The 12,347-nt window shown below is 47.3% G+C and overlaps 1 protein-coding gene across 1 annotated transcript in view; it reads left to right on the plus strand.

Annotated features, from left to right (window-relative positions):
• Nucleotides 1-1,840: 1,840 nt before the first annotated feature.
• LOC101998803 (gamma-aminobutyric acid receptor subunit rho-1) overlaps nt 1,841-12,347 on the plus strand; it is a 29,409-nt gene continuing 18,902 nt past the window's right edge. The window contains exon 1 of the mRNA XM_005361955.3: nt 1,841-2,017. Within this exon, the coding sequence (XP_005362012.1) occupies nt 1,914-2,017 (104 nt within the window). The 5' untranslated portion in view covers nt 1,841-1,913. The remainder of the gene's footprint in view (nt 2,018-12,347) is intronic.

Here is a 12,347-nt window from a genome sequence, read left to right on the forward strand (position 1 = left end):
TCCCAGTGTCTGTCTCTGGCAGGCTACATGGCTTCTCTCTCTGACTCTGCCTTCCTTTCTCCCAGCATTCAGTTTAGTTTTTCCTGCCTATCTAAGTTCTGCCCTGCTATAGGTCCAAAGCAGTTTCTTTATTCTTTAATGGTAATCACAGCATACAGAGGGAACTCACACATCACAGGACTGGTAAGTTTGGAAGAGAAGGTACTGGGTGCAATGCGATCTTGGTATGTAGATTTCTTATGTTAGTTCTAAGGCTGATATGGAGAGAACAGGTTGGGGCAAAAGAAAAGGTGTGTAGTGGATTGTGCCTAAATGTTGGAAATGGCTTTGGTGGGATAAAATCAGGTGGACAGAAACTGGTGTGGGGGGTATGGGATATGCATCATGGTCCATGGTCCATGCCTCTAGTGTGGGAGTGGACGTGACTGGTCAGAGAGGTTGGGTTTGGTATGGGAGGGGACGACACTATGGGTCCTGATGGAAAAGGTTGGTTGTGACTCCAGTAGAGTCGACCATTCTGTGTCAGGGCACTGGATGTGGGACCCTGGCTAGACCCTGGCTAGACCTGGCTAGGATGATGGAGGGGAAGGGAGACTCAGTGAGAGACCCTGGAGAAAGATGTGTAAGATCCAGCTGGTGGAGTGGTTGGATGTGGTGTCACCTTTGCTCTTTTAATAAGAGTCTACAGTCTTAGAAATAAACAAGGTCTTTTGAGAGCTACAATAATCTCATCAAGATGGGACCTCTTCCCCATTAATTATCTCACATCTCCTCCTCCTCCTCCCCTCCTCCTCCTTTACCTCCTGCTCCTCCTCCTACCTCTTCTTCTTCCTCCTCCTCCTCCTCCTCCTTGAGTTACTCCTCTTTTCATTTAGTGTCTTGGTTCTTCAATGTAGTCTTGCCATGTAAACTAGGCTGGCCTCAAATGTATAACCTTCCTGCCTCAGCCTCCCAGAATACTGAAATTATAGCTATGCACCACAACACCTGGCCTAGGCCCTGTCTCTTAAAGATTCCACCCCTCTGGAGACAGGAAGATCAGGAGTTCAGAGACGACCTTGACTATATGGAAAGCACAAGGCCAGCCAGGTGGCCTGGGTTTCAGGATGCCTCTTCCGCAATGGAGTTCTGGGAACCCTGTCTCAATCTGTCAGCACAGTCTGAGAGTTCTCAACTGTGTAAGCTTAGCTTGGCAGAGACAGTAATTTGGAGTCCTGGATGTAGTCCTCTTCCATGGGACCCTGACTCTAGCCTGGGATGGAGACAGAAGCCTGGACCTACAGATTATGTGCCAGGGTCTCTGGGCAAGTGTTAAAGGATAACACTTGATGGCAGCTCATTTATTTCCAGACATTTCCAAATGTAAAAGCCCAGTGGGGCTGATAAGAGGAACATTGCACACCACGACAGAGCCTCTCCCCTATTGCCCTCTTAACCCCAGTTATAACAGCCCACCAGATATCAACCCCAAAGGTACAGAAGTCGTGAATGAGCTAGAAACATCTAGAAGCTTCAGCTAAATCAGGGCAGGATCATGGCAAGCAGACAGACGGCGCCTCCGCCTTTCCGCATTTACTTTATTTTTTCTATCCAGCTGACTTGAAAATCCAGACCCTCACCACATTTGATGATGGACTAACATAGACCAGCCCCAAGGACTGTCCCACAGGGCACAGGAATTCAACCTCAGTTCAGAAAATCCCTGACATCTGACGCAGGAGGATTTGTGGGGTTAGTGGAAATTGCTTTCTCCCGCTGGCCAGATTACAGACTGCGGCTTCATTTGTGCAGGAGTAAACATCCTAATAACAACACGGCAAGGATGCCGTAAGAGAGGACCGGCAGCGGCTCCTCACCGGCTCCTCCTCCGCCTTCTCACGGCTTCTCGGGAGAGCTGTTTGACTGTCCAGAATATGAAATTTGGCATCTTCCTTTTGTGGTGGGGATGGATTCTGGCTGCTGAGAGCACAGTGCACTGGTCAGGAAGAGAAGTTCATGAGGCGTCTAGGAAAGGCAGGTAAGTGACAGGGAGGCCAAGACCCGGGGGACAGAGGAGGAACAGGTGCTGCGTGGTCCAGTCTCGGCCAGATCTGGGTGGAGGCCTCTCCCCTCTCTTTGTCTTTCTGGAGACTCGAGTGATGTTTTCCTTTGTAATGATACTACACTTGACAGTATTAGCATATATTCTTAAATTTGTTATTAATTATCTTGCATAAAAAAGATTCTAGAAAAGAAACTATTGTATATTTTTTGAAAACCAAGGATGACTGATGTCTGCACTGATTCTCAAGGGACTGATGGAAGTTTCTATCTCAGGGGATGATTTTGGTAACTAATTATTTCTGTTATGAATGTGGGACTCTTTCCAGTCTTATCTGGAAAACTGTTTTCTTCAGGCCATACAGATAGCAGCATTGGTATATGACCCCTACTTGCAGCCTAGGAGAGGCTAGGATGGGACGTGCTGCCCTGGCCATAGCCACCAAGCAGATGGAGCTTAGGAAGCCAGAGTCCTGGCCTTTGCCTCACCTGGCTCCAAGGTCACACTGGCTTTGTGTGCCACCATCACACTGACCTACCCTGCGTCGGTCAGTAAATCAGGCCCTGGAGACGACCAGGCCTAGCACTCCCTCTCTACTGAGGAGGAGATGGACGAAGACAACGTTGTCTTCTGGTCTTCAGTGTTAATTTCCAGTCCAGCCTGAGTCTCCCTTCTATTTGGATGTCAATCCCCAGAGTAAAAAAAGACCAGATAATGTGAAGGGAGGCATGTCTCTGTAAGGTCAGGCCCCTGTCGGCCCCTGTTTTGTTCCCCTATGCTCCCTCCTGAGGTCTGAGTCCCCCCAGACCAGTTCCACAGATAAGCTCACCAAGCTAGTTTCTGTCCGCTTCTGTGATGTCATACAACCGGGAGCTCAGACATCCAGCACGTACAGTGAGCCCGGGTGGGGGTAGAGGGTGGGGGGAGTGATGGGGGTGGAGGAGGACCACTGTGTCTGGAGCGTCAGAAATTGTTTGGGAAAATGGAATTCATGCAGTGATGGAGCCAAAAACCACAGGGGTTGTTTGACTCAGATGTGCACTTGGGAATTAAAACTAACTAACCCTGCTAATTGTCACCGGAAACTGCACAGCCTTTGTTCTCAAGACACAATTAGAATGGCAACCTCTCTAGAGAAGCCACAGAGACTGAGAAGACTCTTTTAGAAAATGAATTTTGACTATTTTTAAATAAATTTATTATATATACAGTGTTCGGCCTGCATTTATGCCTACAGGCAAGAAGATGGTACCAGATCTCATTATGGATGGTTGTGAGCCACCATGTGATTGCTGGGAATTGAACTCAGAACTTAGGGAAGAGTAGTCAGTGCTCTTAACCACTAGAGCCATCTCTCCAGCCCCTTGATTAATTTTTAAAAACTGAAGTATTAGAAAGTGATTGTTAGCAGGGTATAGAACATAATAGAGACATAAATGTGGATTAACTGAGTCGGACTAGTTAGCTTATCTGTCATCTTGGATATTTAGGCTTCTTTTTCGTAAATTTCATTTTTTTTTAAAATTTTGTTCATATGGGTGTTTTGCCTGTGTGGATGTCTGTGTAACCTGTGTGTGTTTGGTGCCACGGAGGAGAGAAGAAGGGCATTGGGCGCCCTGTACTGGAGTTACAGACAGTTGTGAGCTGCCATGTGGGTGCTGGGAATTCCTTCTGGAAGAGCAGCCAGCACTCTTCACCGCTGAGTCAACTCTTTAGGTCCTTTAGGATTTTATTTTGGTGAGAACACCCAGGATGAATGCTGACAGCTCCAAATTCTACTGCATGCCTACATCATAACTACAGTCACTTTGCTGGGCAGTATTTCAACAGGACACTGTCTGCCCTTTGCCCACCCCCTGGGCTTGAATAACTGTCCTTCTGCTTGGCTTCCGTGATTTCAGTTGTCTTAGGATCTGCCTGTAAGTGAGATGGACAGTATTTAAGATGCACAGTCAATTCAAGAAATTGTGCCTAAGAGCCCTTGAGAGGGCGAGGCAGGTCGTCCTCAAATACATAGGTCCCAGGCCAGTCTGGGCTACATAAAACCCTCTCTCAAAGAAAAACAAGAGGAGGGGGCTAGAGGAAAAGAAAAAGAAGAGCAGAAGAGGGAGAGAGGGAGGGGGAGGGGTGGGGCGGAGAGAGGGAGAGAAGAAGTGAATTGGTTTTACACTCCGTGGAGATCTCTTTCCGGCCATTAAAAATAGGGAATTAGATTTGGGTCAGAATTTGGGCTTATGAGAGAGATGGAGAATCATTAGCATTAGGTATCTGTCCTGTGTCTAGCTTCTTAGACTTTGAATAACACCCTGCAGGTCCATCCAGGTTGCCACAAACGGCAGCCGTCCCTTTTGTAAAGGGCTGTCTACTGTCCTACTGAGAACACACCACGTCCTCTTTATACTGTAACTTAGCTGCTGTGCACGGTGCCGTGGGGACTGTGGAAATGCAGACATCTGTTCAAAACACTGAATCCCAGACCTCTAAATATAAGCCCTGAAATACGATGGCATGCTAATTCCGTTTGCTGTTTGGAGAGCCTCGCGATTTCGGGAACAGCTATATGACCCTGCACCTGCGCCAACCGCACACGGGACTCACCGCTCCTTCACACCTCGCTCGCGGACAAGAGCTTTCCCAGCTTTTACTGGCCACTTGCACGGCTCTTTTGAAAGAGAAAAATGGCAGGCAAGAGTGTGTCTTCATTCTGCTTTAAATCTGGTTGTTCACTTTCTTATTGAGTTGAATTCCCTGTGAATTCTTGTTGGCACCCTTTTTAGATGTAGGCCATGTCAATATTTTCTCCTAGTCTGTAGGTCTGTCGCCCAGCCTGGCCTCGTCATTCAGCTGATTGCTGCCTTCTCCATGCAGAAGCTGTGAGCTTGAGATAATTGCTTGGTCTTGCTTCTGTGGAATGAGCATTTAAGGCATATCTGAAATACCACCACCGAGCTCACGGCACAGAGTTCTCCTGGTGTCTGCCAGCACTTCCATAGTTTCAGGGCTCACCCTTAAGTCTTTAGGCCATTTGGAGTTCGTTCTTGTGTTGTATTGTGAGGTAAGAGTCCGGTTCATCCTTCTGCGCCCCAGCACTCTTAAAGGAACAGACTGTCATTTTCCTAGCGTCTGTCCTCGGTACCTTTGCTGCTCCGTGGCGCTTGTTCGTAAGCATTTTATTTTCTGTAGCGTTATAAAGGGACTGTTTTACTGACTTTTCTTTGGGACAGCTCATTGCTAGTATATAGAAATGCTTTTTTCACGTTCACTATATTGATCAATTTGTTTATTATTTCTAATGGTTTTGAGTAGACGCTGGGGCCCTAAGAGCATGTTATCGTCGAGCACCAGATAGCTGCTCTAGCAAGATGAGTAGTACTTTAGCTGAACAGAGATCATGAGTGTCCATATTTGCCTTATTCCTAGTGAAAAAGACTTTTTTTTTGAAAGCTACTTTTTGAACTTATTCATTTTTTTATGGAAGACACACACGGTAATTTCTAAGTCTGTGAATGTATTTTTGTAACCTTATTATATTTAATATAATTTTGCCTACATATTTACTTATTTTTAGTATTTAGAAAGGTCATTTGATTAGCTGCATAATAACGTATAATACGCATAATACACTACCATATAAGTATTTTTCCTTTATTTATTAACATTTTGTTTCTTCCTCTTTATTATTTCAAGTACATTTTAAAAGATGTATTGATTCTTATTTTGAATGTGTATGAGTGTTTTTATCTGTACATATGTATGTGCACCATATGCATACACTGTCCCGAGAGGTCAGAGGATGTATTGAAAGTCATGGGTTACCATATGGATGCTGGGACCCACTGGGAACTGAACCTGGATTCCCTGTAAGAGCAGCAAATGTTCTTAACCACTGAGCCATTTCTCTAGCCCCTATTATTACCAATATTATAATGATTATTTAGTTATGATAAACACTCGATCAGTCCTGGATCTGCCAAGTGGTGGTGCACACCTTTAATTCCAGCACTTAGAAGGCAGAGGCAGGCAGAAATCCGTGAGTTTGAGGCCAGCCTGGTTTCCATAGTGAGTTCCAGACAGCCAGAACAAATAGTGAGGCCCTGTCTCAAAACAAACAAGAACAACAACAATAAAATAAAATACAAAGTGTCCTGGATCAGCTAGCATGCGGACACTTGGAACTCTGGGTATGGGCCTGGAAATGTTTGCATAAGTCTCTTGCTGCTGACCCTGAAGAGCCGAGTTCTGAACCTGGGTCCTGCAAAGTAAACGGAGAGAAACAACTCCCACAAATTGTCCTGTGACCTCCACACAGGTATGTGCACATACAGACAGATACCCACACACAGGTGCACACACACACACACACACACACACATGCACGCACACACACAAATACTAAAACTCTAGGTAGATCTGACTATATCTCTTTAAAAGCAGAAAGTGGATCCAATTTCTCTCGCATCACTCAAGGGAAGTTTTGTTTTCATGTAACCTAAACTTTCACCCAGATTCCAAAAATCTCTCTGAAGCCGTATCCAAATGTGAGTTACCTTCATGTACCATGTAGGGCACTGGGCAAAGTTTCCCGAATGGTCTGATACACAACATCCTTCCCCTCTTCACTGGAAGCTGGGAACGTGTGGACTATGGGTGCCAGCCCAGGCTCTGTAGCCTGAGCCAGAGCCTATTAGTTCCATAAGATCTTCCCATCCTAAAACTTGCCCTCCCTCCAAAGGCTGAGAAACCCAGCTAGCTCCAGTACAGCTCCATCCCCGAGAGACCAGACTTGCTTGCACACCAGGAGATATGGCAGGTGGGCAGGAAGGGAAGCAGAGAAAATGCCAGAGGCCTCCTCTGGAACAGGTGAGAGATAGTGAGTGGTTGATAGTGGAATGAGCGGAGTTGCAGAGATGGAGCCCAGATCATCTTAGAATTGCCAGGATTTGCTTGGTATTAGGAGAAGAAAGCAGTCTCAGGTGAACGCACAGCAGGCATTTGGGTTTCTCATGTGGGAGAGTGGCCATGTCAGGGGCAGGAGGACAGGCAGAGGAGCCATATGAAGAAGAGCACATGGTCCTGGATCACTTAAAGGCTACGGAGGAACACCTGCACATCTTCACGAAGGGACGGGCGGCTCAGGGAGAACTGAGCCTGGAGATACAGATTCAAGGGTTCGCTCTTGGGCAGTGTGATCAAGAGATCCAGAGAAAATGACATGAAGCGAGAGCAAGGGCAAAAGACAGAAGAAGAACATTGAAGAAGTTAGAGGAAGTGATTACAGCATGGAGGCCTGTAATCCCAGCTACTTGGGAGGCTGAAGCAAGAGGGCCACAAGGACAAGGGTGGGCTACACAGCAAATTCAAAGTCAGTGTAGACAACTTTGTGAAAGAGGGGATTGGGACCAGGCATGGTGGCACACGCTTGTAACCTCAGCTCTCGGGAGGTGGACCATCTTCAGCGACATAATGAATCTGCAGTCAGCCTGGGCTTCTTGAGACCTTGTCTAACAGGGGGAGTATTGGGGGGGGTATCGTTTATTGATAAAATGCTTTCCTATACATAAGGCTCGGGTTAAATGCTCAGTATCAGGCCCAGCTATACACTTACACAGAAGAAAGGTTTTTGAGGAGGAGTAGATGGGAAGGAAGTGGAACTAAGGACCAGAGCTAAGTGAGTGTAGAGAGAGAGGAGAGAGGCGTCAAGGACACTAAGAACCATTGATGACTTTCACATCTTTGTTAGAGAATTACCAAGTGACCTTTCATCAGCTTCTGCATCATTATCAAGGAGTCTGAGTCCTCCAGGGGCCTCAGACTAAGGAAGCGTCCTAGAGAGGCGTCAACGGTTTCCTAAGACTGAAACCGTCAGTGGGGTCAGTCGACACCAAGATCAGAATCAGTCAGAGAGAAGACTGAGCAGTGATACAGGATATAGGAACCTTCTCAAGGGCAGATGGAGGTCAGTGGGCAGGGAGAGAAGGCGTCTATGCTGGGTCAGGGGGTGGCACTGGAACCAGGTGGAGAACTCGGCAAGTTCACCTCTGACAGCTCTGTGCTGCAGGCTCCGTCCATGACAAACATGCGCCTGCTTTGTTTCTGATGCCCAATACATTTAGTCAGTGGTGGGAGCTTCACTAGTGTAGCGAGGATCCCACCTATGCAAAGCCACAGGGGCACACAGTGAAAAAGATGGACCTGCCAAGCCCAGAGGGATGGTTCAGTGGCTAAGAGCTTGCTCCTCTTGTAGAGGACCCAGGTTTGGTTCCTAGCACCTACATGGTAGCACACAGCCAGCTGTCACTTCAGATCCAGGTCTGGTGTCCTCTTCTGACCTCTGTGGGCACCAGACACACATGTGGTGCACAAACATAATGCAGGCATTCATCCATATAGGATATTTTTTTAAAGATGAAAATGATAAACAAAATTGCTATGTAGGTATTGAAGATATAGCTGCACAGAAGAAAGGCCTTGTCACGGGGCTGGGGGAAATACTTCTATCAAAGAGCTAGTGTGGTAGCGAGCACTAATACTTTAAATGTGAAAGTAGTGTCTTCCAGAAGGAAGGAGCGGGGAGCTTCTATTCAGACCCGCACCAGCAAAACAGGAGCGGGCTTCGTAGACTCTTCCTGAGACACAGAGGAGCACATTCTTGATGTATGCTTCCTACGGAAGGTCAATGAATAGTTGCTCAGGTCTTTGTGTTAGGGCCCCATCAGATTCTTGGAAACAGTTATCAGTGATCCTGGCAGATGGATGGCTTGATCCAATGACTCAAGACAGAGCAACAGGTGAGTGCAGCCAAAACCAGGCCGCCCTTTAGTCTAGCCTCAATGTAAACCTCCCGCCCACGTGCAGAGTTCAGTGCCAGAGTGGTCACGTGTAAAAACAGCTGTGAACCTCCACGGAAACAGTTTGTGTAGCTATGAGTCTATCCCTGTCTCTCACTCCATCCATCCACAGGAAAGGGAGACATTTATTTGTAAGTTTAGAGAGTGGGGGCTGGAGAGATGCCTCAGTGGTTAAGAATACTGGTCGCACTTCCAGAGGACCCAGGTTCAGTTCCCAGTACCCACATGGTGGCTCACTCCTGTCTGTGAACTCCAGTTCCAGGGGATCTGATACCTTCACATACCCTCACATATTAATACACCAATGTACATAAAATAAAAATGAGTTATTTTTAAAAAGTTCAGGGACTGGAGAGATGGCTTAGCACTTACTGTCTAGTTTCAGTTCCAAGCATCCATGTGGTGGTTCACAACCATCCATAACTCCTGTTTCTAGGGAGTTGACTCTCCTAAACTCTACCGGCACCAGGCACAAGATTCACGAACATACAGAGAGCAGCAAAACTTTGCAGCTTCAGCCACACGGTTCTGACTTTAGAGTCAAGAATATAAGAAGAATGTTATGAACTTGCTCTCCTGGCTAAGGAAAGCTGCTGAGACCAGGCATACGTCAGGGTGTCCTCACGTGGAGGCCCAGAGAGGCCATTGCATGAAGCTGTGAAAGAGGAGCCTGAGTTGGGGGCCCCAATGTGCTGGAGATGCCAGAGTTGTAGGATACCTGCCAGGAAAGCTGTGGACCGGGTGTGGAACCGGCTCCAAGAGAAGTGTGCTCCAGTCAGCAAAACTGAAAGACGCTGCAGGTCTGAAGAGTGCTTTGATGGCAGACATGGAGATACAGAGGATGGAGTTTGCCCCACTGCTTTTAGGTCTAGCTTTGGGCCAGTATCTCCTCACTATGCTCCCTTTCTTCCCTTTGGGACTGGTAATGTATGTTATGTGCCATTGTATGATGGAGGTATGTGATCTGCTTTTTATGTTGCTTATACCAGGGGTTACACAGAGACTGCCTTGAATCTTAGCATTCAGACTTTGGACTTCTAGAGTTGTGAGACTATGGTAGAGTGTGGGGACTTTTGAAACTGGTTGCATTTTGCATTATGATATAACTGCAGGCCTATGGGAGCCAGGGCTTGGGATGTGGTGGTCTAAATAAGAATGGACCCATGAACTCATGTATTTGAATGCTTATTCCTCAGGGAATGACACTATTTGAAAGGATTAGAAGGATTACAGGTGTGGCTTGTTAGAGGAAGTCCACTGGTGAGGAACTCTGAGGTGTCAAAAGCCTATGCCAGACCCAGCTTCCTCTCTCTGCTTATGGATTAGGATGAATTGAAGCTCTTTGCTACTTCTCCAGCACCAATAGCTAAGGAAAGAAATCTTTTATGATTTAGAGGTGTATTTACTCAAAAGGGAGCCCTTTTCTCGTGTGCATGAGGCTCAGACTGGGACAACCAGAGTCACAACACCTGGCTAGACCTGGCTGAACCTCTACCTTAAAATTCTGTCCACTCTTCTGCACTCTCCGTCCCCACCACCTAACAAGTGGAATCACGTGGTTCTTGACAAGGGGCAGCACATGCCCTCTCTGTGCCTTGCCTCTCTGGTCTAGACATCGCGACAACACTATAGAGTGAAAAACAGACATGCACTTTCCCTCTGAAAACCTTCGCCTTCAGCATCAAATACATAGAAGTTGGAGACAAGGCTCATAATCTACCACCCATTGCCCGCTCACTGCATTTCACAACGGTCGAAGTACATGTGCATCGGCCCACACAATCCTGCCAACCACCAGGAAGTGACTGTGTTGACTAGTGTTTTGTCAACTTAACCCAAACCTAGAGCCAGCTGGGAGGAGGAACTTCATTCATCTGAGCAAATGAAATGAATCCATCAGACTGCCTGAAGGAAGTCTGTAGGGCATTTTCTTGGTTAAGGAGGGCCCAGCTCAATGTGGGTGATGTCACCCCTGGACTGGTTGTATAAGGGAGCAGGTTTAGGGACTGGAGGGTTGGCTCTGCAGTTAAGAGTGCTTGCTGCTTTTCTAGAGGACTCAGGCTCAATTCCTAGAACCTACATAGTAGCTCACAAGCCTCTGTATCCTCTGACCTCAGCAAACCCTAGGCACGTATGTGGTACTCATACATGCGTGTAGGAAAAACACTCATACACATGAAATAATATAACAACCTTTACATTTTTGAAATAAAATCTGAGCAAGCTATGAGGAACAAGCCCATAAGCAGGGTCCTCCATGGTCTCTGCTTCAGTTCCTGCCTTGAGCTCCTGCCCAGATTTCCCTTCATTGACTGTGAGAAGAAAGGAACATTTCCCCAAGCTGCTTCCACCTGCTTTATGCTTACTCCACTTTCCAGCTTGTGTATGGCATAGAACAAGAAATTCTGCTTTGACGTATTAAGAACAATGGGAAAGACATCGGGGGTCCTTCTCTGTGCCTTCTCATTGGGGGTTCTTCTCTGTGTCTCTCATCGGGGGGTCCTTCTCTGTGTCTTCCCATCGGGGGTTCTTCTCTGTCTTCTAGGTTAGAGTCCAAGCTTTGCAGCCGCAGCTGCAGGGTCTCATGTCTTGACAGTCCTGTCAGGCGGTGGGGTGGTCCAAGGGTAAAGTCAGGAGAGGACGACTCAGTTGCTATCCCAGCCTCCTTGCCCAGGCTCTTTTGTCTCTCTTCATATTCTCGTTTTCATGTACAGGACATTTAGTACTTCCTCATTCTGCTACGCTGTGCTGAGAGTCGGCCGCAGCCAGCCCTGCCCATGCCGGGCGTGCCTGGGACTCTATCCTTGGGGATCCCTTCTCCCACCTGTCTTTCCCATTCCCACCCTCTCCTGCCAAGCTCATGCCTGCCCTGCTTCACTGTGCTATGGATGATGACATAATCCCTGACCTGTCACCAGTGGAGTCCTCTCAGGGAATAGCATTACCTGCAGAGGGCCTAACCAATCACAAACAAACACTTCTCACAGAGATGTGGGCAGGTTTCGGGGCACAAAAGCAGGCACGCTGATGTCCCCTAGAATGAGAACAGAATGCCTTCTCTGCTCTAGGCAGAGACACAGGGCATAGCTAGTCACCAGCTACACAGAAGGAGCAAATGAGAGATAGCTGCTCCAGCTTCTCTCCCCCTGCTGTGCCCACTTGCCTAAATCCCTGGCCAGAGGCAAGTATAACCAGGAGGGCACGCTTAAATGGCAGCATTGTGTGCCACAGTTTCATAGCTGTGCCAAGGTAGAATGCGCAACCCTTCAGGCTCGATTTTAAGCCGGAGTGGACATAAGTGCATGTATGAGTGTGTGTGTGTGTGTGCATGCACATATGTGTATGTCTGTGTGAGTGCATGTTTGTACATGCATGAGGGTGTGCACGAATGTGTGTGCGTATGTTTTAGTGTGTGAGTGTGCATGAGAGTGTTTGTATGAGTGTGTGTGTATGAGTGT

Source organism: Microtus ochrogaster, linkage group LG5, assembly GCF_000317375.1.
Source record: "Microtus ochrogaster isolate Prairie Vole_2 linkage group LG5, MicOch1.0, whole genome shotgun sequence".
Lineage (NCBI taxonomy): Eukaryota > Metazoa > Chordata > Mammalia > Rodentia > Cricetidae > Microtus > Microtus ochrogaster.